Source organism: Oncorhynchus clarkii, chromosome 28 (assembly GCF_045791955.1).
Source record: "Oncorhynchus clarkii lewisi isolate Uvic-CL-2024 chromosome 28, UVic_Ocla_1.0, whole genome shotgun sequence".
Taxonomy (NCBI): domain Eukaryota; kingdom Metazoa; phylum Chordata; class Actinopteri; order Salmoniformes; family Salmonidae; genus Oncorhynchus; species Oncorhynchus clarkii.
In genome coordinates, this window is record NC_092174.1 from 27172571 (window position 1) to 27199932 (window position 27362).

The 27362-nt window shown below is 44.1% G+C and overlaps 1 protein-coding gene across 1 annotated transcript in view; it reads left to right on the forward strand.

Annotated features, from left to right (window-relative positions):
* Positions 1-27362, forward strand: part of LOC139386990 (PH domain leucine-rich repeat protein phosphatase 1-like) — a 70571-nt gene that overhangs the window by 21654 nt on the left and 21555 nt on the right. Inside the window, exon 2 of the mRNA XM_071132920.1 lies at positions 24879-25075. Coding sequence (XP_070989021.1) covers positions 24879-25075 — 197 coding nt within the window. The remainder of the gene's footprint in view (positions 1-24878; positions 25076-27362) is intronic.

A 27362-nucleotide genomic window follows, 5' to 3' on the forward strand; every position in this document is an offset into this window, starting at 1 on the left:
ACATTGTTTTTGAAGTGAACACTGCTTTGTGGTAAGCAGCTAAATCTGGGCTACAGAATGTCATGATTATATGTCATTCCTGTCTAGCCTGCCAGCTTTCGCATGTCGAGGGAGTGAGTGGGGGACTGGAGGGGGGCCTGAAGTGGGTGGGTTCCTATACACCATATGGGAATGGCCAGCCTTTTCAGCTCTGTCAAACTGGCTTTGGAGGAAATTGAGGGAGTGGGGCTAACAGGGCAGTGAAGGGGCTCCCCAAAGTCAGGTCAGCCCTCGAAAGCCTCAGTCCCCCTTTCTCTTCTGGCCCGTTCCCCCCCTCCGCTCCACCAAATCCCCCCCTCCCCTGTTCTCCATCACATCCCGGGGCGGCAGGTAGCCTGGGGGGTAGGTGCTTTGGGCCAGTAACCGAAAGGTAAAATCTGACAAGGTAAAAATCTGTCGTTCTGCCTCTGAGCAAGCCAGTTAACCCATTGTTCTCCGGGCGCCAATGACTAGGTATCCCCCTTTACCTTTCCTCCCCTCTGCTCCTCCCGTCCCCTCCTCCTTTCCAGTCCTCCTTTATCTCCCCAGCCCCAGTCTTCTCTTTCAGCTTCCTCTCCAGTCCTCCCTCTCCCCATTCCCCTCTTTCAGCCTTCTTCTCAGTCCTCTTCCCTCGCCCCAGTCCCTTCTTTCAGCCTCCTCCCCAGTCCTCCTCCCTCTTCCCAGTTCCCTATTCAAGCCTCCTCAGTCCTCCTCCCCCCTGCCCAGCCCCAGTCCCCTCTTTCATCCTTCGCCCCAGTCCTCCTCTCTCTCCCCAGTTCCCTATTCAAGCCTCCTCAGTCCTCCTCCCCTCTCCCCAGCCCCAGTCCCCTCTTTCATCCTTCGCCCCAGTCCTCCCTATCCCCAACCCGTCTGCTCTTTCAGCCTCCTCCTCAGTCCTCCTCCCTCTCCCCAGACCTAGTCCCCTGAGCTCCTCAGGCCCATGCAGGGGGGATTAGGTTCAGGTCAGCAGGGGCTCACTCTTCCCTCTCTCCCCAGCTTTGATCAACAGCAGCCTCAAGTCTCCAGTGAGATCATTACATATTCATTAGATGAACATCAATTGGATGTTGTCATTCATTAGGCCTAGCTGTCATCTGGGAAAATTTTGTTTGGCTAGTTAGCCACTTTACCTTATGGAGGTTTGGCATGGGTTTTGGACAGATAAAATGGCTGTGGTCGGAATGTAAACGGTTACAACAACTATGTTGGTGTGGTCCAGACAAAGATAAATAAGGTGTGTTTGGGTGGAGTTATGTAAAGTTTATAAACGTCTGTCTCGCTGGTGGGAGGCTAAGTTTACACAAACTAAGGCTAGGTTTACACAGGCAGTCCATTCAGATTTTTTTTCCCACTAGTTGGTCTTTTGACCAATCAGATCAACTCTTTGCTAATAATTGGGCAAAAGACCAGAATTGTGCTGCCTGTGTAAACGTAGTGGCTGATACCAACTGACCTCATTTAAAATGCCTTTGGTAGCACTGGTACTACCAGGAAGTAGGATCAAACTAGAATGTGTGGTGTTGTCCCACATGACACTGCAGCAAAGTTTGTTGAATACACAGGTTACCTGTACCGTAGGTGAAAAAAATAAACATACTGCCTAGGGATGGGTATTTGAAATTGACTGACAATAACAACAAACTACAGGTGTGAAAAGTGTGTAGGCAACCAGTGCGTCTTTTTTATGGGGCGCACTCATAAAGACTGTCTTACAACTGTTCTTTAAAAAAAAATCTAATAATACTCTCCTAAGTAATCAAATACTAATATCCTTTCGGATATTCTAATATTCGAATAAACGTGCCCATCCCTAATACTGCTAGTGGTTGCATACCAGTTCAGCTGTGCCCTGGCAGTGGTTTTGTACCAGTACGGCTCTGCACACATGGTTCTACACTGTTCGTGGTCTTAGCTCTGGTCATTCGTTTGGTACTGAGAAAGGACAGCTCTTTGTTGTGCTGCTGAAGCATTTTGAAGTTAAAGGGCCAGTGGTCCCTGATGGCCCGTCTGCCTCCCCTCTCCTCTCTCCACAGTGGAGTCCCAGGGATAGGGCCAAGCCCAGTGTGCAGCCAGACTTAATCATTACAGCGCTGCAGGCTTAATTGTTCTCAGCTGTGGTCTCTTATAATGACCCAGGCCATGGGAAAGGAGGAGCTGTCACCCACTGCGCCGGCCGGCCGAGGAGATCCCTCTCTCTTCCTCTCTCTAGCTTCCCCTTCCTCTCTGGTTGTCTCTCTCTTCCATGTTGTTCTCCATCTGAAGATCTCTCTGTGTAGCTCTTTCAATCTCTATTTCACACTCTTCCTCCACCTCCCTCACACTAGTTCTCTCCTCTGTGTAGCTCTTTCTCTCTTTACCACTCTTTCATTCTCTCTCTCTCTGCCTGTTCCCCTCTGGTTAGACTTCCCCTCTTTGGTTATTTTCTTTATATCACTCTCACTCGCTCTCCCTCCTTCCCCCCTCCCTCCCTCTGTCAGTGCCACTGCATTCACATGGCCCCAGCATGTGACAGGGCGCTGAGCCAGAACACCCCGGATGCCATGCCTGCAGTTGCCTCAGCCTCCCTCCCTCTTTGCCTGCCGTTCAGCCGTTTCAACCAGGCCTCATTAAATTTTAAACAAAACAAAACAAGGAAAGAAGGCAAGGTGAGAGAAGAAGAGAGCGCAAGCCACCAGAAGCACGTGGAGCCAGGGAATGTTCAAAAGCATTACAATCACATTCATTCATTCACTCCTCTTCTCCTCTCCTGTCCTCTGGTCACTCGGGTTCGGAAGGTCTCACTGCGACATCTAGAGTAGGGCTGGCACAGACCCTGTATGTGGGTAACAGACGGTTATGGCTGAAGACAGTCGTGAAAATACAATCATCGACATAACTTTTAAAATATATATATATATATTATTTATTTTATTTATTTTTATGATATATATTAGGGGAAAAGGAGGTAGGAGCATCGGGGCTAGTCACATTATGAGGGATGGTAGATGAGGAAATGTTGGACGGGCAAGGAGGTATGGCTGAGCAAAATGGGAATCCTGACTTAATGAAGTGGTGATTAAAGAACTCAGCCATGTGCTTCTTGTCAGTAACAACCACATCCTCAACAATAAGGGACATGGGCAGCTGTGAGGAGAGTTTATTCTCCAGGTCTTTAACCGTTTTCCAGAACTTCTTGGGGATAGACCTACAGAGAGAGAACTGCTCCTTAAAGTAACTTTGGCCTTTCATATAGCCTGAGTGCACTTATTTCTAATTTGCCTGAACGAGAGCCAGTCAGCCTGAATATGCGAGTGCCTAGCCGTTTTCCAAATGCAATTCTTGAGGCGGAGTAACTGTAAGATCACAGTCGAACCAGGGGCTGAACCTGTTTTTAATTCTCGTTTTCTTTATGGGGGCATGCTTGTTAACAATACCACTGAAAATATTAAAAAGAAGGTCCAAGCGTCTTCAACAGAGGGGATCAAGCTGATTCTGTACCATTTTACAGAGGTCAGTTCATGAAGAAAGGCTTGCTCATTCAAGTTTTTTATCAAGGGTCTGTGACTAATCAGGACAGGACATTTCACTGAGCAGCCATTACGAACACAGGCTGTAAAACAGTGATCACTAAGATATCAGTCTGGTGTTTTCTGTAATGACCTATCAGGATTATTTGTAAGGATAACATCGAGGAGAGTAGCCTTTTTTGGGTGTTTGGAGTCATACCTTGTGGGATTGGTAATAATCTGAGAAAGATTTAGGGAGTCCCATTGCTTTAAGACTTGGTCAGGTGGTTTAAGCATGTCCCAGTTTAGGTCACCTAGCAGGACAAATTCAGACTTAATGTAAGGGGCCAGGAGAAAGCTTAGGGCAGGTAGGATACAGGCCGGTGCTGATGGAGAACGATAACACCCAGCAACAGTCAACAAAGAGCTATTTGAAAGTTGAATGCTTAAAACCAGCAAATCAAATTGTTTGGGGACAGACTTGGTGGAGACAACCGAGCACTGAAGGCGTTCCTTGGTAAAGATTTCCACTACCCCACCTTTGGAAGATCTGTCTTGCCGAAAGAGGTTATAACCAGAAAGGTTACCACGTCTCAGTAATGACCAACACATCTGGATTGGAGCTGTGAACCCACACTTTCAATTGATGCATTTTAGGTAATAAGCTTCTAGTGTTAACGTGCAGAAAACCCAGGCTTTTAAGAGATCAGAAATCAATGAAGCAGATATCAGAGCACAAGTCAGAATTGGGGCTAGCAACAGGTATGCCTTGTTAAAAGTTAATTTGTGGAATTTCTTTCCTTCTTAATGCGTTTGAGCCAATCCGTTGTGTTGTGACAAGGACATTTTTTTATTTATTTTATTTTACCTTTATTTAGCCAGGCAAGTCAGTTAAGAACAAATTCTTATTTTCAATGACGGCCTGGGAACAGTGGGTTAACTGCCTGTTCAGGGGCAGAACGACAGATTTGTACCTTGTCAGCTCGGGGGTTTGAACTCGCAACCGGTTACTAGTCCAACGCTCTAACCACTAGGCTACCCTGCCGACATAAAGGTCAGTCAATCTGGAAAGTTTCATGAACTTTGAAAGTTTCTTCAAGTTCAGTCGCAGAAACCATCAAGCGCAATGATGAAACTGACTCTCATTAGTACCGCCACATAGAAGGAAGACCCAGAGTTACCTCTGCTGTAGAGGATAACTTCATTAGAGTTTCCAGCCTCAGAAATTGCTGCCCAAATACAGTGCCTTGCGAAAGTATTCGGCCCCCTTGAACTTTGCGACCTTTTGCCACATTTCAGGCTTCAAACATATAGATATAAAACTGTATTTTTTTGTGAAGAATCAACAACAAGTGGGACACAATCATGAAGTGGAAGGACATTTATTGGATATTTCAAACTTTTTTAACAAATCAAAAACTGAAAAATTGGGCGTGCAAAATTATTCAGCCCCCTTAAGTTAATACCTTTTGCTGTGATTATAGCTGTAAGTCGCTTGGGGTATGTCTCTATCAGTTTTGAACATCGAGAGACTGAAATTTGTTCCCATTCCTCCTTGCAAAACAGCTCGAGCTCAGTGAGGTTGGATGGAGAGCATTTGTAAACAGCAGTTTTCAGTTCTTTCCACAGATTCTCGATTGGATTCAGGTCTGGACTTTGACTTGGCCATTCTAACACCTGGATATGTTTATTTTTGAACCATTCCATTGTAGATTTTGCTTTATGTTTTGGATCATTGTCTTGTTGGAAGACAAATCTCCGTCCCAGTCTCAGGTCTTTTGCAGACTCCATCAGGTTTTCTTCCAGAATGGTCCTGTATTTGGCTCCATCCATCTTCCCATCAATTTTAACCATCTTCCCTGTCCCTGCTGAAGAAAAGCAGGCCCAAACCATGATGCTGCCACCACCATGTTTGACAGTGGGGATGGTGTGTTCAGGGTGATGAGCTGTGTTGCTTTTACGCCAAACATAACGTTTTGCATTGTTGCCAAAAAGTTCAATTTTGGTTTCATCTGACCAGAGCACCTTCTTCCACATGTTTGGTGTGTCTCCCAGGTGGCTTGTGGCAAACTTTAAACAACACTTTTTATGGATATCTTTAAGAAATGGCTTTCTTCTTGCCACTCTTCCATAAAGGCCAGATTTGTGCAATATACGACTGATTGTTGTCCTATGGACAGAGTCTCCCACCTCAGCTGTAGATCTCTGCAGTTCATCCAGAGTGATCATGGGCCTCTTGGCTGCATCTCTGATCAGTCTTCTCCTTGTATGAGCTGAAGGTTTAGAGGGACGGCCAGGTCTTGGCAGATTTGCAGTGGTCTGATACTCCTTCCATTTCAATATTATCGCTTGCACAGTGCTCCTTGGGATGTTTAAAGCTTGGGAAATCTTTTTGTATCCAAATCCGGCTTTAAACTTCTTCACAACAGTATCTCGGACCTGCCTGGTGTGTTCCTTGTTCTTCATGATGCTCTCTGCGCTTTTAACGGACCTCTGAGACTATCACAGTGCAGGTGCATTTATACGGAGACTTGATTACACACAGGTGGATTGTATTTATCATCATTAGTCATTTAGGTCAACATTGGATCATTCAGAGATCCTCACTGAACTTCTGGAGAGAGTTTGCTGCACTGAAAGTAAAGGGGCTGAATAATTTTGCACGCCCAATTTTTCAGTTTTTGATTTGTTAAAAAAGTTTGAAATATCCAATAAATGTCGTTCCACTTCATGATTGTGTCCCACTTGTTGTTGATTCTTCACAAAAAAATACAGTTTTATATCTTTATGTTTGAAGCCTGAAATGTGGCAAAAGGTTGCAAAGTTCAAGGGGGCCGAATACTTTCGCAAGGCACTGTAACTGCTTCAGAGTTCAAGTAACAGACACATCTCAACATCAACTGTTCAGAGGAGAACTGCCTTCATGGTCGAATTGCTGCAAAGAAACCATTACTAAAGGACACCATTAAGAAGAAGAGACTTGCTTGGACCAAGAAACCCGAGCAATGAACATTAGAATGTTGGAAATCTGTCCTTTTTGGTTTGACGAGACCAAATTTGAGATTTTTGGTTCAAACCGCCATGTCTTCGTGAGACGCAGAGTAGGTGAACGGATGATCTCTGCATGTGTGGTTCCCACCATGAAGCATGGAGGAGGAGGTGTGATGGTGTTGGGGTGCTTTGCCAAAGGGCTCGAAATTGATCTTAGGTGCATCCTTTTCCATTGATTGTCCTTGATATGTTTCTACTACCTGATTGGATGCTGCCGTTCTAGGCAGAGTTCCTCTGTCCAGTGTCTGTGTTCTTTTGCCCATCTTAATCTTTTATTTTTATTGGCCAGTCTGAGAGATGGCTTTTTCTTTGCAACTCTACCTCAGGCCAGCATCCCGGAATTACATCTTCACGTTTAGAAAGGTGCTTGCGGGTACTATTTAATGAAGCTACCAGTTGAGGACTTGTGAGGCGTCTGTTTCTCAAACTAGACACACACATGTACTTGTCCTCTTGCTCAGTTGTGCACAGGGGCGTCCCACTCCTCTTTCTATTCTGGTTAGGGCCAGTTTGCTCTGTTCTGTGAAGGGAGTGTAGTACACAGCGTTGTACGAGATATTCAGTTTCTTGGCAATTTCCCGCATGGAATAGACTGACGAGTTTCAGAAGAAAGTTCTTTGTTTCTGGCCATTTTGAGCCTGTAATCGAACCCACAAATGCTGATGCTCCAGATACTCAACTAGTCTAAAGAAGGACAGTTTTATTGCTTATTTAATCAGAACAGCAGTTTTCAGCTTTGCTAACAAAACCTACAAAAGGGTTTTCTAATGATCAATTAGCCTTTTAAAATTATACTTGAATTAGCTAGCACAAAGTGCCATTGGAACACAGGAGTGATGGTTGCTGATAATGGGCCTCTGTGCACATATGTAGATATTCCATAAAAAAATCATCTGTTTCCAGCTACAGTTGTCATTTACAACATTAACAATGTCTACACTGTATTTCTGATAAATTGTATGTTATTTTAATGGACAAAAAATGTTTTTTGTTTTTCAAAAACGATGACATTTCCAAGTGACCCCAAACCTTTGAATGGTAGTGTGTACATACATTTGCAAAAAAAGAAAATGTTGCTTGGTCACTGAGGTATTATCTGTAGATTTGATGAGGGAATAAAAAAATTTAAAAACTATTTTAGAATGAGGCTGTAGAAAAATGTAAATGGTATGTTAACAAACCAAACATTCAAATACAGTTATAGAAGGTAAAGTAATATCCCCAACTGGTCCGTGCATCAATACTGTTATTTCGGAGGGGCTGGGTTAAAAGCGGAAGGGAAATTCCAGTTGGATTCAGTTTGCAATTGACCAATAAAGTAATCTTAATCTCTCTTAACCTCATAGAGGCACATTGATCAGGTGTGAATAATGGTTTGGGATCGCTGTCACTCTCGCTGTTGATTGGGTCAGTGGGTTTGTGACACTACACCAAAACAATATAATAGCACAAGTTTGGTAGGGATTGTGTTGTGTTTATCGTGTAAGTGCGACAGGTGTAGGCTATGCAGTGTATTCTACTGCATCTCCTGAAACCGCAGACACAGAGACAGATACAGATAGTTTCAATGGCTTTGTTAACCTTTGGATATGTGACCTAACTCACTTATCAGGCCCTCAGTGCCGCTGGTCGCTCTGACACACACACACACACACACACACACACACTAGAGATTGAATGGGTTGCGAGAACAGACTACAGTTCCAGGGGCAGAGAGTTCATACAGTAGTTACATCAGAGGCGGCAGGTGGGAGGAGCTATAGGGAGTTTTTCCTAGCCACCGTGCTTCTACACCTGCATTGCTTGCTGTTTGGGGTTTTAGGCTGGGTTTCTGTACAGCACTTTGAGATATCAGCTGATGTACGAAGGGCTATATATATAAATTTGATTTGATTTGAGCTATAGGAGGACGGGCTCATTGCGTGGCTGGAATAGAGTCAAGTACGTTGTTTCCATGTGTTTCGTACCTTTCCATTGATTCCATTCCAGCAATTAAAATGAACCCGTCCTCCTACAGTTGGACGTTTATATACACCTTAGCCAAATACATTTAAACTCAGTTTTTCACAATTCCTGAAATGTAATCCTAGTAAAAATTCCCTGTTTTAGGTCATTTAGGATCACCACTTTATTTTAAGAATGTGAAATAGAATAACAGTAGAGAGAATGATTTATTTCAGCTTTTATTTCTTTCATCACATTCCCAGTGTGTCAGAAGTTTACATATACTCAAATAGTGTTTGGTAGCATTGCCTTTAAATTGTTTAACTTGGGTCAAACTTTTCGGGTAGCCTTCCACAAGCTTCACACAAAAAATGTGATGTATTTTGGCCCATTCCTCCTGACAGAGCTGGTGTAACTGAGTCAGGTTTGTAGGCCTCCTTGCTCGCACACTCTTTTTCAGTTCTGCCCACAAATGTTCTATAGGATTGAGGTCAGGGCTTTGTGATGGCCACTCCAATACCTTGACTTCGTTGTCCTTAAGCCATTTTGCCACAACTTTGGAAGTATGCTTGGGGTCATTGTGCATTTGGAAGACCCATTTGATGTTTTGCTACCATGCTGTGTTGTTTTTTTACTGTTGTCATGCTGTTATGTTTTATTTCTGTCATGTTGTTTTTGTCTTGTTGTGTTGCTGTCATGTTGTTTTTGTCTTGTTGTGTTGCTACCATGCTGTGTTGCTGTTGCTGTTGTGTTGCTGTTATGTTTTATTTCTGTCATGTTGTTTTTGTCTTGTTGTGTTGCTGTCATGTTGTTTTTGTCTTGTTGTGTTGCTACCATGCTGTGTTGCTTTTGTGTTGCTGTCATGTTGTGTTGCTGCCATGTTGTCATTTCATGTTGTTGCTACCATGTTGTGTTGTGTTGCTGCCATGTCATGTTGTCATTTTGTCTTGCTGTCATGTTGTGTGGCTACCATGTTGTGTTACTTTCATGTGGTGTTTTCATGGTGTATTTGCTACCATCTTGTCGTGATGTGCATTTTGTCCTACATTTTTATTTTGTTATCCTAGCCCCCTGCCCCACAGAAGGTCTTTTGTGAATTTGTCCTTAATTGACTTGCCTGGTTTAACATTTTTGTATAAAATATATATATATATCTATATTTAACTAGGCAAGTCAGTTAAGAACAAATTCTTATTTACAATATTTAACTAGGCAAGTCAGTTAAGAACAAATTCTTATTTACAATGATGGCCTACCCCGGCCAAAGAACATTTAATACTCAGCTGTTGCTGCTGGAAGTGTTGTAAATGGACAGCTCTTTGTCCCCATAATGTTACAGTAACACATGACAACGTTACAGCATTACATCCAGTAGGTAGGTAATAGGTTACATGAACCTACAGCTCTGCAATGATTGCAGACTCGCAGAAGACTTGGAAGGAAGACTTCCTTTCCCTGCAACGTTTTAGTGAAATAGAAAGAGAGAGAAGATGGCATACAAAGGGAGACAGTGGGAAAGTGAAAGATATTAAGACAAAGATGACCAGGGAGAAAGGGAGTGAGAGGTTGAGGACAGAGACGAAGAAAGACAGCAAGAGTAGCAGCAGTCCAGCGTCTGAATGTGAAATGTCTCCGCTCTGTTTCTGTCAGCCACCAGCAGCTATTATTAATGCATCACTGCAACTGAATAGGGAAACCCAGGACCATATAACAGCTACAGACAGGCAGGAGTCACCCAGCGCCAGGTAACTAATCACTGAATACATACGCAAGGACGGTGGGACGTACACACATACAGACGCAAGGACACAGACAGATGCATGGGCACACACCGACAAGCACCCACACATACAGACGCAAGGACACAGACAGATGCATGGGCACACACCGACAAGCACCCACACATACAGACGCAAGGACACAGACAGATGCATGGGCACACACCGACAAGCACCCACACATACAGACGCAAGGACACAGACAGATGCATGGGCACACACCGACAAGCACCCACACATACAGACGCAAGGACACAGAGGCATGGGCACCCACACATACAGACGCAAGGACACAGACAGATGCATGGGCACACACCGACAAGCACCCACACATACAGACGCAAGGACACAGACAGATGCATGGGCACACACCGACAAGCACCCACACATACAGACGCAAGGACACAGACAGATGCATGGGCACACACCGACAAGCACCCACACATACAGACGCAAGGACACAGACAGATGCATGGGCACACACCGACAAGCACCCACACATACAGACGCAAGGACACAGACAGATGCATGGGCACACACCGACAAGCACCCACACATACACATGCACACACACAGGAAGTTGGAGAGAAGGAATGACAGTCTGAGGTCATCTTATATAGGGATTAGAGAGAGAAGTCTGACCCGGCCTCACCCCTCTGCTCTCACGCTACACCCTCCCATGGTCCACTCCCTTGGGGGTCCGATGCCACCAGGGTAAACCAAAACGGCACTCTGTGGGGGGGCTATTGTATCCTATCTCAAGACAACAACAACAAGCATTACCCCTCTCTCTCTCTTGCTCTCTCTCTTGCTCTCTCTCTCTCTCTGAGGCTCTGTAAATAACCCACAAAACAGTACACCCACAAGACCTTGAAGAGGTGATATGGGACTGGGTTGTTTAGCTAACTAATGACTAGCTAATGAGCATGTTGAGTGGCAATGTGGGTGGTGAGGTGACATAGTGACAATGCTAACTAGATGGTAATGCTGAATGATCCATCTGGCATGTTGCATTTCTGTCTCCATCTAATGTTTTGAAGTGGCCTATATGGCCTATACCTCGTTCTATATGCTGTGTGAAAGTGGCCTATATGGCCTTGACCTCGTTCTATATGCTGTGTGAAAGTGGCCTATATAGCCTATGCCTCGTTCTATATGCTGTGTGAAAGTGGCCTATATAGCCTATACCTCGTTCTATATGCTGTGTGAAAGTGGCCTATATAGCCTATACCTCGTTCTATATGCTGTGTGAAAGTGGCCTATATAGCCTATACCTCGTTCTATATGCTGTGTGAAAGTGGCCTGCACACTATATCCTACCCTCAATGTTCTCTCACTATTATATTCATTATGCAGTGTTGGAGAGGAAGCTGTCTAATGCTACATAAACAAGAGTTGAGCTACTCAACTGCCCTATGAGACGAACAGACAGAACTTGTAGGAGTCAAAGTTGGAAGAAAATGTTTGTCACTGGCTAGGTTTCCCCTCAATTTGTGGCAGAATTTCATACAAATATTCTAAAACCTGCATAAAACAAAATGCCCATTTTCCCACCAGAGATGTTTTCATCAAATAGACTTTCGATACAGTTACATATCACAATGTAATTTTAGATGATATTAAATCAATACTTTGACTCCAAGTATCAATTTGTAAAAAAGATATACAGTACCATTCAAAAGTTTAGACACACCTACTCATTCAAGGGTTTTTCTTTATTTTCTACATTGTAGAATAATAGTGAAGACATCAACACTATGAAATAACACATATGGAATCATGTAGTAACCAAAAAAGTGTTAGACAAATCAAAATATTTGTTAGATTTTAGATTCTTCAAAGTACCCACCCTTTGCCTTGATGACAGCTTTGCACACTCTTGGCATTCTCTCAACCAGCTTCACCTGGAATGCTTTTCCAACAGTCTTGAAGGAGTTCTCACATATGCTGAGCACTTGTTGGCTGTTTTTACTTCACTCTGCAGTCCTACTCATCCCAAACCATCTCAATTGGGTTGAGGTCGGCTGATTGTGGAGGAAAGGTCATCTGATGCAGCACTCCCTCACGCTCCTTCTTTGTCAAATAGCCCTTACACATACACATGCACAAACAAGCACACACAGATTACACACAGGCCTCTGTCACTGAAGACTGTGCTGAGAGCTGTGTGTGTGTGTTCAAAGGGCTTGTGTTTCAAATGTAAGGTTTCATAACATGCTCGTTGCATAACAGTGGGAGTCAGGAGAGGGGAGCACACACATGCATCACACGCACATCACATCAACCGCCCACACTTTCATTGGAGGGAATCACTGAGGAAAATCCTCTCTCTCTTTCATTGGAGGGAATCACTGAGGAAAATCCTCTCTCTCTTTCATTGGAGGGAATCACTGAGGAAAATCCTCTCTCTCTTTCATTGGAGGGAATCACTGAGGAAAATCCTCTCTCTCTTTCATTGGAGGAAATCACTGAGGAAAATCCTCTTTTACAACCACATTTCAACCAGTTGTAATGATGTCACAGTAAACAGCTGTAATGATGTCATAGCAACCAGATTATCTCTCATGTTCGCATGCTCAAATTGGGATTCCAAACACTGTTCAGGGAATGCACGACTGTTTCAGTTTCTCAGTACACACCTAATACACTACCGTGTCAGTTCAGGCACTCCTAATCGGTCTACTTTACTTGATCTAGATTGATGGTCACTGAAAAGGTTCCCTTCACCCTCAGGAATATTCTGAAGAATAGACATTAGGTATATAAAAGAGCTGGTTGATCTGATGTTTTTGTACAGTATTTGAATTATAAATAGTGCTGGAAGGGAGGTGCCTCCCTGACAAATCAAATCAAACTTTATTTGTCACATGCGCCGAATACAAGTGTTCACCTTACTGTGAAATGCTTACTTACAAGCCCTTAACCAACAGTGCAGTTCAAGAAGAGTTAAGAAAATATTGACCAAACAAACTAAAGTAAAAAATAATAAAAAGTAACACAAAATAGCAAAGCAACATGGGGTACCGGTGCCGAGTCAATGTGTGGGGGTTCAGGTTAGCCAAGGTAATTTGTATATGTAGGTAGGGGCGAAGAGACTATGCACTATAGACAGACTACTACTATATTTGATTCTGATGGCATTTAAATGTTTCCCCTCTTCCTCTGGATGGAATAGAACTAGAATAGAATTGTGTGTGTATTCTCCAGTCCCACTAGTCAGCCATGATTCAAGTGGAAGTCTGTAGCATGACATCCCTTTTCTCTGCCTACTTTTTCTAAATGGACATAGATACATACGAGGTCAGGGAGGCCAAGTGTGTGTGTGGTAGATATCCACGTTGTGCGTAAGTCATTGCTGTTAAATAAACCCACAAAATAATCAGTAAACGTGAAAGTGGGCCAAAGGCTGGAGATTATTCAGCGCTACACAACACTCTGGCTTCCATGTCGTCTCCCGGGCAGGAACTCACCCCCATTCTGCCCCTAGTGGCACTGCACTGGCACTGCACTGACCTGCTGGGAAAACACCTCCACTGGAATTACAGGAGTCTGTTCTGTACTCTAACATGGAACCCAAACCGGCTGCGCCATCATGCAAACATTTATTTTGTCCCCCTACACCAAACGCGATCACAACACGCAGGTTAAAATATCAAAACAAACTCTGAACCAATGGCATTCATTTGGGGACAGGTCGAAAAGCATTAAACATGTGTGGCAATTTAGCTAGTTAGCTTGCACTTGCTAGCTAATTTGTCCTGGGATAGAAATATTGAGTTGTTATTTTTACCTGATATGCACACGGTCCTCTACTCTGACATTTAATCCACACATAAAACCAAAGCCAACCGAATCATTTCTAGTTATCTTCCCCTTCCAGGCTTTTTCATCTTTGAACTTATATGGTGATGGCATCCAAACTTTCATAGTATTACCACGAGTACCGGCAAAACAGTTCGTCTTTCAGTCACCCACGTGAGTATAACCAGTGAGGAGATGGCACGTGGGTAGCTGCTTCTATAAACCAATGATGAGATGGGAGAGGCAGGACTTTCAGCGCGATCTGCGTCAGAAATAGAAAGGAGTTCTATTTTAGCCCTTGGCGTCGCAGAAGCTCGTTGGCGCACGCGAGCAGTGTGGGTGCAATAATTGAATAACATGGATTTCTACATTTATTTTGCGACGCTGGCGCATGCGACATGTCCGGTCTGATCAGCATGTAAGGGTAATGTTTTGATTGTGAATGTTCTGTTGATCTGAATGTCATTTGAACAGTTTCAAAGTTAACTTTCTGTATATTGCTTATCTATTGTTTCTTTGTACTGAATTCTAGTAAATGTATTTGTTTTGCGTGTGTGTGTCTTCCTCATCAAACGCTGGATCTGAGTTGAGTCACCAGGATTCCTCCATGACATCCATCAAATCATTAATCATCCTCCTCTGTCCTCTTGATTAGACATGGAGGTTTCATGGTCACCTGCGCCATGGCAGACTGTCCCCTGCTCCTGTGGTAAGAGAGGAGAGGAAAGGGAAGAAGAAGAGGGGAGAGTAGAGAGTGTGGAGGCGGAGAGCAGGGGGAGGGAGGGGAGAGGAAAGCAGAGGAAGGGGAGCAGAGCAGAGGGAGGGGAGCAGAGCAGAGGGAGGGGAGCAGAGCAGAGGGAGGGGAGCAGAGAGAGGACAGGGGAGCGAAGAGGGGAGCGGGAAGCGAAGAGGGGAGGAGAGGGAAATGAGGAAAGGGGAGCGGAAGAGAGGAGAGGGAAAAGGGGAGCAGAGGGGGAAAAGGGGAGCGGAGAGGAGAGGGAGGAGCGGAGAGGGAAGAGTAGCGGGAATAGGAGAGTGGCGAAGAGGGGAGCAGAGGGGATGAGAGTGGAGGGAAGCGGGGGGAGGAGAGTGGAGGAAGAGGAGAGGGGAGAGGGGAGCGGAGAGGAAAAAGGGGGAGAGGGGAGAGGAAAAAGGGGAGGGGAGCAGAGAGGAGGGAAGCGGAGAGGGAAAAGGGGGGAGGGAAAGGGGAGAAGGAAGAGGAGAGCAGAGGGAAGAGAGGAGAGGAGAATACTGGGGTTGAAGGGGAGGAGCAGGGGAGAGGAAATGAAGAGGAAACAGGAGGAGAGGAAGGTCTTTTGGATGGCATCGTAGAACATGTCTAGAGACGCTCTGAGCTGACAGTGATGCTCTCTGGCTGTAATGCTGTTCTGTCTGTGTGACAGGAGACGGGAGCTGTCAGAGCACTAAACCAAATGTCACTCAGCCTAGTCTAGAGAGACTGGGGCAGTTGTCAATGCTCTCCCAAAGAAAATAAATGCATGCGTGCAAACACACACACACACTAGCATTATAGGCAACCCCCTGTAAATCTTCTGTACAGACTCTTTGTGCGAGAACATCTGGGAACTTTTAAAGAGGATGTCTAGGGGATTAAGAAGCTACTAATGAAGGATTAGGGCATTTAGAAGCTATGAAAGTGTGGAGTCACAGACCTCTCAGACCCTGTTGAAAATCACTCCCTAAAAGCAATAGTGTCTCCCTAACGGTTGCCTACTTACTTAGCAATGTACTAAGTACTAGACACACACACACACACACACACACAGTATGATAGATAGTCCTGAAGGTGCACACACACACAGTGCAGTATGGTGGATAGTCCTGAAGGTTGTCCCACGGTTGTGGGAAGGTTGTAAGATGTTGCACCAGCCCACCAGGCTGGCTGATGGGAGGAGGTCAGTATAATAACGCTACCTTGGCCCACACGCTAATTGTTCCTAGCAGCCTGTCACCTTGTATGGTCTTCACCACCGCTACAGCTACGTGTGTGTGTGTGTGTCCTACCTGAGCGCACACCCAGCACTGACAACGGTTCTTCACAGAGAGGGAGGCCCCTCTGTCTGTCTCTGCCCTGCTCCCTTTGTCCATCGCTCTCTCAATTCAAAGGGCTTTATTGGCATAGGAAACATGTTTACATTGATAAAGCAAGTGAAATAGTGAAATAAACAATTTCAAAAATGAACAGGAAACATTACACTCACAAAAGTTCCAAAGGAATCGAGACATTTCAAATGTCATATAATGGCTATATACAGTGTTGTAATGATCTGCAAATAGTTCAAGTACAAAGAGGGAAATAAATAAACATAAATATGGGTTGTATTTTCAATGGTGTTTGTTCTTCACTGGTTGCCCTTTTCTTTTGGCAACAGGTGCTGTGATGGCACACTGTGGTATTTTACCCAATAGGAGTTTATCAAAATTGGATTTGTTTTTGAATTGTTTGAGGGAAATATGTGTCTCGAATATGGTCATACATTTGGCGGGATAGGATGTGTATCTGAGTATCCACCTCATTTTGTGGGCAGGCATGGGGACATAGGCAGACCTGGTTCTCAAGAGAAGGCAGGCTATGGCGGCGTCTCCCAAGAGCAAGGCTATGCTCACTGAGTCTGTACATAGGCAAGGATTTTTCTTTAATTTAGGCTCCGTCACAGTGGTCAGGTATTCTGCCACTGTGTACTCTCTGTTTAGGGCCAGATAGCATTCCAATTTGCTATGTTTTGATTATTTCCAGTGTGTCAAATAGTTAACTTTTTGCTTTCTCAAAATTTGGTTGGGTCGAAATGTGTTTCTGTCCTGGGGCTCTGTGAGGTCTGTTTGTGTTTGTGAACTGATCCCCAGAACCAGCTGGCTGAGGGGACTCTTCTCTACATTAATCTCTCTGTAGGTGAGGGCTTTGTGGTGGAATGTGTGGGCGTCACTTCCTTTTAGGTGGTTGTAGAATTGAACAGCAATATTCTGGATGTTGAGAACTAGTGGGTATAGTCCTCATTCTGCTCTGCAAACATTGTTTGCGGTTTGCGTTGTATATTTTTACAAAATTCTGCATACAGAGTCTCAATTGGGTGTTTGTCCCATTTTGTGAATTATTGGTCGGTGAGTGGGCCCCAGACCTCAACCATAGAGGGCAATGGGTTCGATAACTGATTCAAGTATTTTTTTGCCAGATCCTAATTGGCATGTCGAATGTAATGTTATTTTTGATAGCATAGAAGGCCTTTCTTGCCTTGTCTGCACTGTTCTAGTGCCCTTGCCAATTCGTTGATATACATGTTGAAGAGGGTGGGGCTTAAGCTGCATCCCTGTCTACCCCATGCCCTGTGGAAATAAATGTGTTTTTTAAATAATTTTAACCACACACTTGTTGTTTGTGTACATGGATTTTATAATGTGGCATGTTTTCCCCCCAACAACACTTTACATCAATGTGCATAGCAGACCCTCATACAAAATTGAGTCAAAAGTTTTTGGGAAATCAACAAAGCATGTGAAGACTTTGTCTTCGTTTTGGTACACTAAGTTGACAGCTTGGAGAATTCCAGAAAATAATGTCATGGCTTTAGAAACTTCTGATTAACATAATTAACATAATTTGAGTCAATTGGAGGTGTACCTGTGGATGTATTTCAAGGTCTACCTTCAAACTCAGTGCCTCTTTGCTTGACATCATGGGGAAAATCAAAAGAAATCAGCCAAGACCTCAGAAATGTTTTTTTAGACCTCCACAAGTCTGGTTCATCCTTGGGAGCAATTTACAAACACCTGAAGGTACCACATTAATCTGTACAAACAATAGTACGCAGTATAAACACCATGGGACCACGCAGCTGTCATGCTGCTCAGGAAGGAGACCTGTTCTGTCTCCTAGAGATAAATGTACTTTGGTGCGAAAGGTGCAAATCAATCCCAGAACAACAACAAAGGACCTTGTGAAGATTCTAGAGGAAACCGGTACAAAAATATCTATATCCACAGTAAAACGAGTCCTATATTGACATAACCTGAAAGGCCGCTCAGCAAGGAAGGAGCCACTGCTCCAAAACCGCCATAAAAAAGCTAGGCTACGGTTTTCAACTGCACATGGGGACAAAGATGGTACTTTTTGGGGAAATGTCCTCTGGTCTGATTAAACAAAAATAGAACTGTTTGGCCATAATGACCATTGTTATGTTTGGAGGAAAAGGGAGAAGGCTTGCAGGGAAAGAACACCATCCCAACCGTGAAGCACGGGGGTGGCAGCATCATGTTGTGGGGGTGCTTTGCAGCAGGAGGGACTGGTGCACTTCACAAAATAGATGGCATCATGAGGAAGAACAATTATGTTGAAGCAACATCTCAAGACATCAGTCATGAAGTTAAAGCTTGGTCGCAAATGGGTCTTCCAAATGGACAATGACCCCAAGCATACTTCCAAAGTTGTGGCAAAATGGCTTAAGGACAACAAAGTCAAGGTATTGGAGTGGCCATCACAAAGCCCTGACCTCAATCCCATAGAAGATTTGTGGGGAGAACTGAAAAAGCGTGTGCGAGCAAGGAGGCCTACAAACAGGACTCAGTTACACCAGCTCTGTCAGGAGGAATGGGCCAAAATTCTCCCAACTTATTGTGGGAATCTTGTGGAAGGCTACCCAAAATGTTTGACCTAAGTTAAACAATTTAAAGGCAATGCTACCAAATTATAATTGAGTGTATGTAAACTTCTGACCCACTGGGAATGTGATGAAAGAAATAAAAGCTGAAAAATCATTCTCTCTACTATTATTCTGACATTTCACATTTTAAAAATTAAGTGGTGATTCTAACTGACCTTAGACAGGGATTTTTTACTTGGATTAAATGTCAGGAATTGTGAAAAACTGAGTTTAAATGAATTTGACTAAGGTGTATGTAAACTTCTGACTTCAACTGTATCTCTGTGTGTGGAGTAACGGTCATCCAGAGTTTATTTTCCTCTGGTTGCACATTTAACATGCTGTTAGAAATTTGGTAAAACAGATGTAAGTGTCCCTGCATTAAATTCCCCGGCTACTAGGAGCGCCGCCTCTGGGTGAGCGTTTTGTTGTTTGCTTATGTCAGAATACAGCTCATTCAATGCTGTCTTATTGCCAGCCTCAGTCTGTGGTGGTATGTAAACAGCTACGAAAAATACAGATAAACTCTCTAGGTAGATCGTGTGGTCTACAGTTTATCATGAGATACTCTACCTCAGGCGAGCAATTGCGCGAGACTTCCTTAGATATCGTGCACCAGCTGTTATTTACCAAAATATATAGTCCACCGCCCCTTGTCTTACCAGACGCCCCTGTTCTTTCCTGCCGGTGCAGGGTATAACCAGCCAGCTAGCTGTATGTTGATAGTGTCGGGAAAGAGGGATGTTGTTTTTTTAGTGGTTTCCAGAAGTGGTTAGAGTCTATGGATTCTTCACTTACATTGAGCTGATTTCTGATGTGCTCTTCCTTCATTTTCCGTAGTGTATTTCTGTTTTGTTTGTGATTCACCATAGTGAAGGCGTAGACTCGGGGTCTTTATGTTTTTGGTTGGATAGGTTTGTTCATTTCTTTAGGTTTTTGCAGTCTTCATCAAACCATTTGTCATTGTTATACATGTTTGCCGTTGTTCTGTTTGAAATTCTTAGATTTGATAGGGAAGCTGAGAGGTCAAATTTACTGTTTAGGTTTTCTACTGCCAAGTTTACACCTTCACTATTACAGTGAAATGTTTTGACCAGGAAGTTGTCTAAAAGGGATTGAATTTGTGGTTGTCCAATTGTTTTTTGGTAGGTTGCCATACTTCTTTACTTGCATCTATAGCATTTCTTAATGTTATTCAGTTCCTTTGGCTTTGATGCCTCGATCTCTTTTTCACTCTCCCTCATATGTTGGCTGTTACTCACTTCCTCTCTTTCTTACCTTCTTCAAAATCTCATTACTCCTTTTCACTGTCAGTGGTGGAAAACAACAGTCATCAAACATAATTTGATGATAATAAAAAGCCTCTGAAGGATGTACTACAGTAGCTGTATTATTTTGAACACTCTTCCACAGTGATGCGTCTCTCCAGCTCCTCAGCAGTGAGAAAGGCCTTGATACAACACCTCAGATCATATCAATCTCATACAGGGGGACAGAGGATGTCTCTCTCCAGATCCTCAGCAGTGAGAAAGGCCTTGATACAACACCTCAGATCATATCAATCTCATACAGGGGGACAGAGGACGTCTCTCTCCAGATCCTCAGCAGTGAGAAAGGCCTTGATACAACACCTCAGATCATGTCTCTCTCCAGCTCCTCAGCAGTGAGAAAGGCCTTGATACAACACCTCAGATCATGTCTCTCTCCAGCTCCTCAGCAGTGAGAAAGGCCTTGATACAACACCTCAGATCATATCAATCTCATACAGGAGGACAGAGGATGTGTCACAAATGGCAAACTATTCCCACAATAGTGCACTACTTTTAACCAGGGCACTATATAGTGCCATTTGGGATGCACACTGCTGCAAGAGGCAGCCAAGACCCGGCAGCAGGAGACGGTTGTAGCCTGAACACAAACCCTCCTTTACACTACTTTACCAATTCATTTCTCATCTGTCCTGGTCCACAGCACCATAGCATTCATTGTAAGTAAGTGGGGTTTGTTGTCATTCCCAGCCAGGTGTGTGGTGTGTAATATGGGTCAGAGCCCTGTAGTACAGCATGCCCAGGCCCAGTGGTGGAGGTGTCTGTGCTGCAGTGTCTTGTTTCATTAGCAGGTCAGCCTGATTATACGTGTGTAGTGAGGAGAACCGGTGGAAAGGGAAGTGGCCTGGTTATCACACAGGGGAGGGGCTTACACACTTAAATATGAGAAGTTGTTACCGGGTAAGATCTGGGATTAGCTTAAACCTCCCTGCATTACTATGCTTTGTGCCATACAAGGCATGAATATGTTTCTGGATTTGGCCATGTGTCTTGAAGTTAGTGTGTGTTGGGGTGGAAAGGGGAAACGAAGGCCTTTCCTGAGCTTGGTGGAAGGTGAAGGAAGCCGTCCTGAGAAACCGGCAACAAACACCCACCACTCCCTACTCACACACGTGTCCCAAAAGCACTTCAACAGACTCCTAGAACCCCCCCCCCCACATGCACAAAACCAAGGCCTTGGTGTCCTTTTGACCTAAGGCCCTGCATTGCTTCCATCACCAAGGTCTACCTTTCAGTTGAATATACACCTGGCCTAGGACAACACATGCAGTTGTCCTTGCTCCGATGGCTCGGTTGGTTAGAGCATGGTTCTTGCACCACCAGGGTTGTGGGTTTGATTCCAGCATGAGACTAAATGCGACCACTGAATTAGCATATTGTTCTCCGCCAATGGTGATGTGAAGAAGTTTCCACTCCTGGACCCCATGTAAACACTCACATGGGAGCCCCACACAGCCAGAGTAGTGGTCTGGTCTACACACAGACAGACCCACAAAGCTCTGATGCACATGGAGACGGTTTACCACTGTCACAGAGTGAGTGCTTGCGTCGGTGGGTGGGGACTGTGCGTTTTTGTGTGTGTTGAGCATGAGTGTATAGGGTATGTGTGAGGTTTGGGTTGTTTGTGTGTGTTTTCACATATGCGTATGTGCAAGAGAAAGTGTTCCAGTAAGGCCCTAAGTACAGTGAGATTGACCATGTGACATATTGAGTCTAAAGCTGATAAATCATTTGTTTATTCCAACAATGTCTCCTCCCACTCGAAAGCTCAAGAATGAACATGAACTGGGTTGTACTGTAAAGAGGTGAGGTGCATCACAGCATCTCACTTCTGACCTGTAAACCCCAGCTAGTGAGTTACTGGAACACTACCTCTGTACTGTACTCTACCACACGCTCAGTAGGTTATTGATTTGATTTCAGCCTGAAAATGAGAATTTTTTTTTGTTAAGGTCACTGAATAGTAATGATGCAGAGGGAAAACATGCTCATCACAGTAGCTCATTATTCAAACTAGTTTGCCCTTTTCTCAGTTTGTTTTTCAGAACATGAGGTCTTCCTCAGTGAATGCATTTTTCAACCTTAGTTTGAATATTCTAATGCCTTTAATGTTCCCCTTGATCTCTGACAATATCAAGGCTACTTCAGTATTTTGTTTTTTATTCTGGATCCTGGGGTCCAATCACAATAACATACACCACATAACACATTATTACACACTACTCTACCACGACAATACAACACATTATTAGTCTGTACAGCAAGCCTCCTGTGTTAGTCTGTACAGCAAGCCTCCTGTGTTAGTCTGTACAGCAAGCCTCCTGTGTTAGTCTGTACAGCAGCCTCCAGTGTTAGTCTGCATGTAAGAGACCGGAGTTGAATTATTCAAAGCTGTAAGAGCTTGTCCTGGTACTTAGTTAGTACTTACCTCGTAGTATGACACTGCCGTCTCTCTCTAGCCCTTTCCCTCTTAGAAAAAAAGGGTTCTGTATAAAGGGTTCTATGAGAGCGAGAGAGTCACAGAAGGGAAAGGAACAGATGGCTGGATTTATGAAAGGAATAAAGACAGCTCAAAGACTGATAGAACAAATTAGTGTTGAAGTAGAGGAGAGCACCTGTCATCATCCGATCTATAATCTGACTATCACTGTTAGGGGAAAAAAAGCTATTCAGCGCCAAATGCTAACAGAGGGTGGCCTCAGACAGTCTTCATGCTGCTGACTATTTAGTGCTTATGCTAACCCAGCGTTGTGTTGACTGTGTGCTGAGTTTTAGACTGCTACACTATTAAACTATTATTATCTCAGTGTTGACTGTGTGCTTAGAGAGTACAGAGTAAATACAGAGTAAAAACACTGAGTGAGAATATATACTGAGTGTACAAAATATTAAGGACTCCTTGCTAATATTGAGTTGCATACCCTTTTTACAGCCTCAATTAGTCGGTGGCATGGGACTCTACAAGGTGTCGAAAGCATTCCACAGGGATTCTGGTCCATGTTGACTCCAATGCTTCCCACAGTTGTGACAAGTTGTCTGGATGTCCTTAAGGTGGTGAACCATCTTGATACACATGGGAACTGTTGAGTATGAAAAACCCAGCAGCGTTGCAGTTCTCGAGACAAACCAGTGGCACCTACTACCATACTCCGTTCAAAGGCACTTAAATACACTGTCTGTGGTGCAACGTGCCGTTGGTGGATGGAGCGAGACATGATATCCCAGATGTGCTCAATTGGATTCAAGTCTGGGGAACGGGCGGGCCAGTCCATAGCTGCAAATACTTCCTCTTGCAGGAACTGCTGACACATTCCAGCCACATGAGGTTTAGCATTGTCTTGCATTAGGAGGAACCCATTGCCAACCGCACCAGCATATGGTCTCACAAGGGGTCTGAGGATCTCATCTCGGTACCTAATGGCAGTCAGGCTACCTCTGGCGAGCACATGGAGGTGTGTGGCCCCCCAAAGAAATGCCACCCCACACCATGACTGACCCACCGCCAAACCGGTCATGCTGGAGGATGTTGCAGGCAGCAGAACGTTCTCCATGGCGTCTCCTGACTGTCACGTCTGTCACATGTGCTCAGTGTGAACCTGCTTTCATCTGTGAAGAGCACAGGGCGCCAGTGGCGAATTTGCCAATCTTGGTGTTCTCTGGCAAATGAAAAACGTCCTGCACGGTGTTGGGCTGTAAGCACAACCCCCACCTGTGGACGCCGGGCCCTCATTACCACCCTCATGGAGTCTGTTTCTGACCGTTTGAGCAGACACATGCACATTTGTGGCCTGCTGGAGGTCATTTTGCAGGGCTCTGGCAGTGCTCTTCCTGCTCCTCCTTGCACAAAGGCGGAGGTAGCGGTCCTGCTGCTGGGTTGTTGCCCTCCTACGGCCTCCTCCACGTCTCCTGATGTACTGGCCTGTCTCCTGGTAGCGCCTCCATGCTCTGGACACTACGCTGACAGACACAGCAAACCTTCTTGCCACAGCTCGCATTGATGTGCCATCCTGGATGAGCTGCACTACCTGAGCCACTTGTGTGGGTTGTAGACTCCGTCTCATGCTACCACTAGAGTGAAAGCACCGCCAGCATTCAAAAGGGACCAAAACATCAGCCAGAAGTGGTCTGTGGTCACCACCTGCAGAACCACTCCTTTATTGGGGGTGTCTTGATAATTGCCTATAATTTCCACCTGTTGTCTATTCCATTTGCACAACATCATGAGAAATTTATTGTCAATCAGTGTTGCTTCCTATGTGGACAGTTTGATTTCACAGAAGTGTGATTGACTTGGAGTTACATTGTGTTGTTTAAGTGTTCCCTTTATTTTTTTTAGCAGTGTATTTTGTCTTGCCCATTCAACCTCTGAATGGCACACATACAACAGCCATGTCTCAATTGTCTCAAGGCTTAAAAATCCTTCTTTAACCTGTCTCCTCCCCTTTATCTACACTGATTGAAGTGGATTTAACAGGTGACATCAATAAGGGATCATATCTTTCACCTGGATTCCCCTTGTCAGTCTATGTCATGGAAAAAGCAGGTGTCCTTAATGTTTTGTACACTCAGTGTATATTATATGTACTGTATGTACATACAAAATTATTATTATTATTTTTCTTTATAGTAAGAAATTATTACTATGTCACTTTATTAGCATCAGGCTAATAGATACTTTAAGTACTGAGGCAGCACTCAGGTCTCTGTGCTACTGGCCCTGTTTTGAGTTAGCTGGATGCTAACTGTATCCCCCTCACCTGTGTTTTATGTTAGCTGGATGCTAACTATGCTAACTCCCTCTCCTTGTGTATGTTCCAGGGAAGCCCCACAGCATTGAGAGCTCGGAGCGCGTGCAGCTGTCGGGGACCTATAACGTCCGCAAAGGAAAACTCCTGCTACCAGTAAACCGGTGGACCAGACGCCAGGTCATCCTGTGTGGCACCTGCCTCATCGTCTCCTCCGTCAAAGACAGCCACACAGGCAAGATGCACATCCTGCCCCTCATCGGAGGAAAGGTACAGTAAGACACGGACTGCTGTTACTTACACCATAGAAATAGAATGACTAGAATAGACATACCCATTCAGTAGAATCACAAAGTTTCAACAAACCTCCCTTTACTGTGTCATCACCAACTTTGCTATTCCATTTCCATTTGTCTTCATTCTTGTGTCATCAGTGTGCAATCATAGAGATAAATCAACAGTCTTTAATCAACTCAGGGACAGAATCCTGGTGAAGGGCCAATAAGCCATCATTGCAAATCAATGTTAACTCTTCCAACGTCTTATTTCTTATCTGTTTTCCCCACATGATGAAGTACTCTATACCCTCATTGAATTCTCAGCCTATTTACCTTGTCTTCCAATTTAAGTCTTATCGTGGTTCTGCCTAGTTTAGGCTGGATCACTATAAATACATTTTCTGGCATGGCATTACTCATTCCAAAAGGGGAATTAGGGAGGTAGCCGTTGGTTAATGACTGTTATCCCTTTATGGCTTTATGGCTGTGTATCAGCAGCAGGGAAGGATAGACCGGCCCATTGAATCAGCCCTAAGGGCCCTCCTGAAAGAGGCTTTCGATCACCCTGCCTCACACTGTAGCTAGCTATACAAAGGACTGTCCACATCCCACCACATCCACAGCTCAAACATCATGTCATGCACAAGACACAGCCTCTAGATCACCATTCATCTCCACAGTGTGTGCATGAGTGCATGTACTGTATGTGTGTGTTTGCGTATGCAATTATAATCCTATTTACATGTGCATACATGTTCGTGTGTGTGTATATTTACGCTTGACGGAAAATTGCAGACTAAGGCCATTTAATATGAACATCTTAATCTCTGCTGCTGATGTCACTAAACAGAGCCATGATCTGTTAAATAGAAGAGATTCACAAATAGGGATTGTCTGGTCTACTGAAAAGTCCCTGGGTTATTATTGGTTTATTCGGATCCCCATTAGCTTTTGCCGAAACAGCAGTTACTCTTCCTTGGGTCCACAAAAAAAACATGACAAATAACAATACACTGGTACACTGAGACAAGAACAGTCACACAAATGATCTCTCCCTCAAAGTGTGGGTGTCTGTGTGTGTGTTCTTTGTTCAGTCAGTGGCCCTAAAGATGTTTAGCTTGTGTGTCTAAACCTAAAAGGTGTGTATGTTGTCTTATGTCTTGTCAAACTCTATTTGTTTTCAGCCAATGGTTATACAAATGTCTGTTCATCTTCTATTTATCTTACATTGAGTGTACAGTTGAAGTCGGAAGTTTACACACACCTTAGCCAAATACATTTAAACTCAGTTTTTCACAATTCCTGACATCTTATCCTAGTAAAAATTCCCTGTCTTAGGTCAGTTATGATCACCACTTTATTTTAAGAATGTGAAATGTCAGAATAATAGTAGACTGATTTATTTCAGCTTTTTTTCTTTCATCACATTCCCAGTGGGTCAGAAGTTTACATACACTCAATTAGTATTTGGTAGCATTGCCTTTAAATTGTTTAACTTAGGTCAAATGTTTTGGGTAGTCTTCCACAAGCTTCCACAATAAGTTTGGTGAATTTTGGCCCATTCCTCCTGACAGAGCTGGTGTAACTGAGTCAGGTTTGTAGGCCTCCTTGCTCATGCACACTTTTTCAGTTCAGTTACACATTATCTATAGGATTGAGGTCAGGGCTTTGTGATGGCCATTCCAATACCTTGACTTTGTTGTCCTTAAGCCATTTTGCCACAACTTTGGAAGTATGCTTGGGGACACTATCCATTTGGAAGACCCATTTGCGACCAAGCTTGAACTTCCTGACTGATGTCTTGATGTTGCTTCAATATATCCACATAATTGTTCTTCCTCGTGATGCCATCTATTTTGTGAAGTGCACCAGTCCCTCCTGCAGCAAAACACCCTCACAACATGATGCTGCCACCCCTGTGCTTCACTGTTGGGATGGTGTTCTTCACTTGCGAGCCTCCCCCTTTTTCCTCCAAACATAACGGTGGTCATTATGGCCAAACAGTTATATTTTTGTTTCGTCAGACCAGAAGACATTTCTCCAAAAAGTACAGTCTTTGTCCCCATGTGCAGTTGCAAACTGTAGTCTGGCTTGTTTGTTGGTTTTGGAGCAGTGGCTTCTTCCTTGCTGAGCTGCCTTTCAGGTTGATATATGACTTGTTTTACTGTGGATATGGATACTTTTGTACCTGTTTCCTCCAGCATCTTCACAATGCCCTTTGCTGTTGTTCTGGGATTGATTTGCTCTTTTCGCACCAAAGTATGTTCATCTCTAGGAGA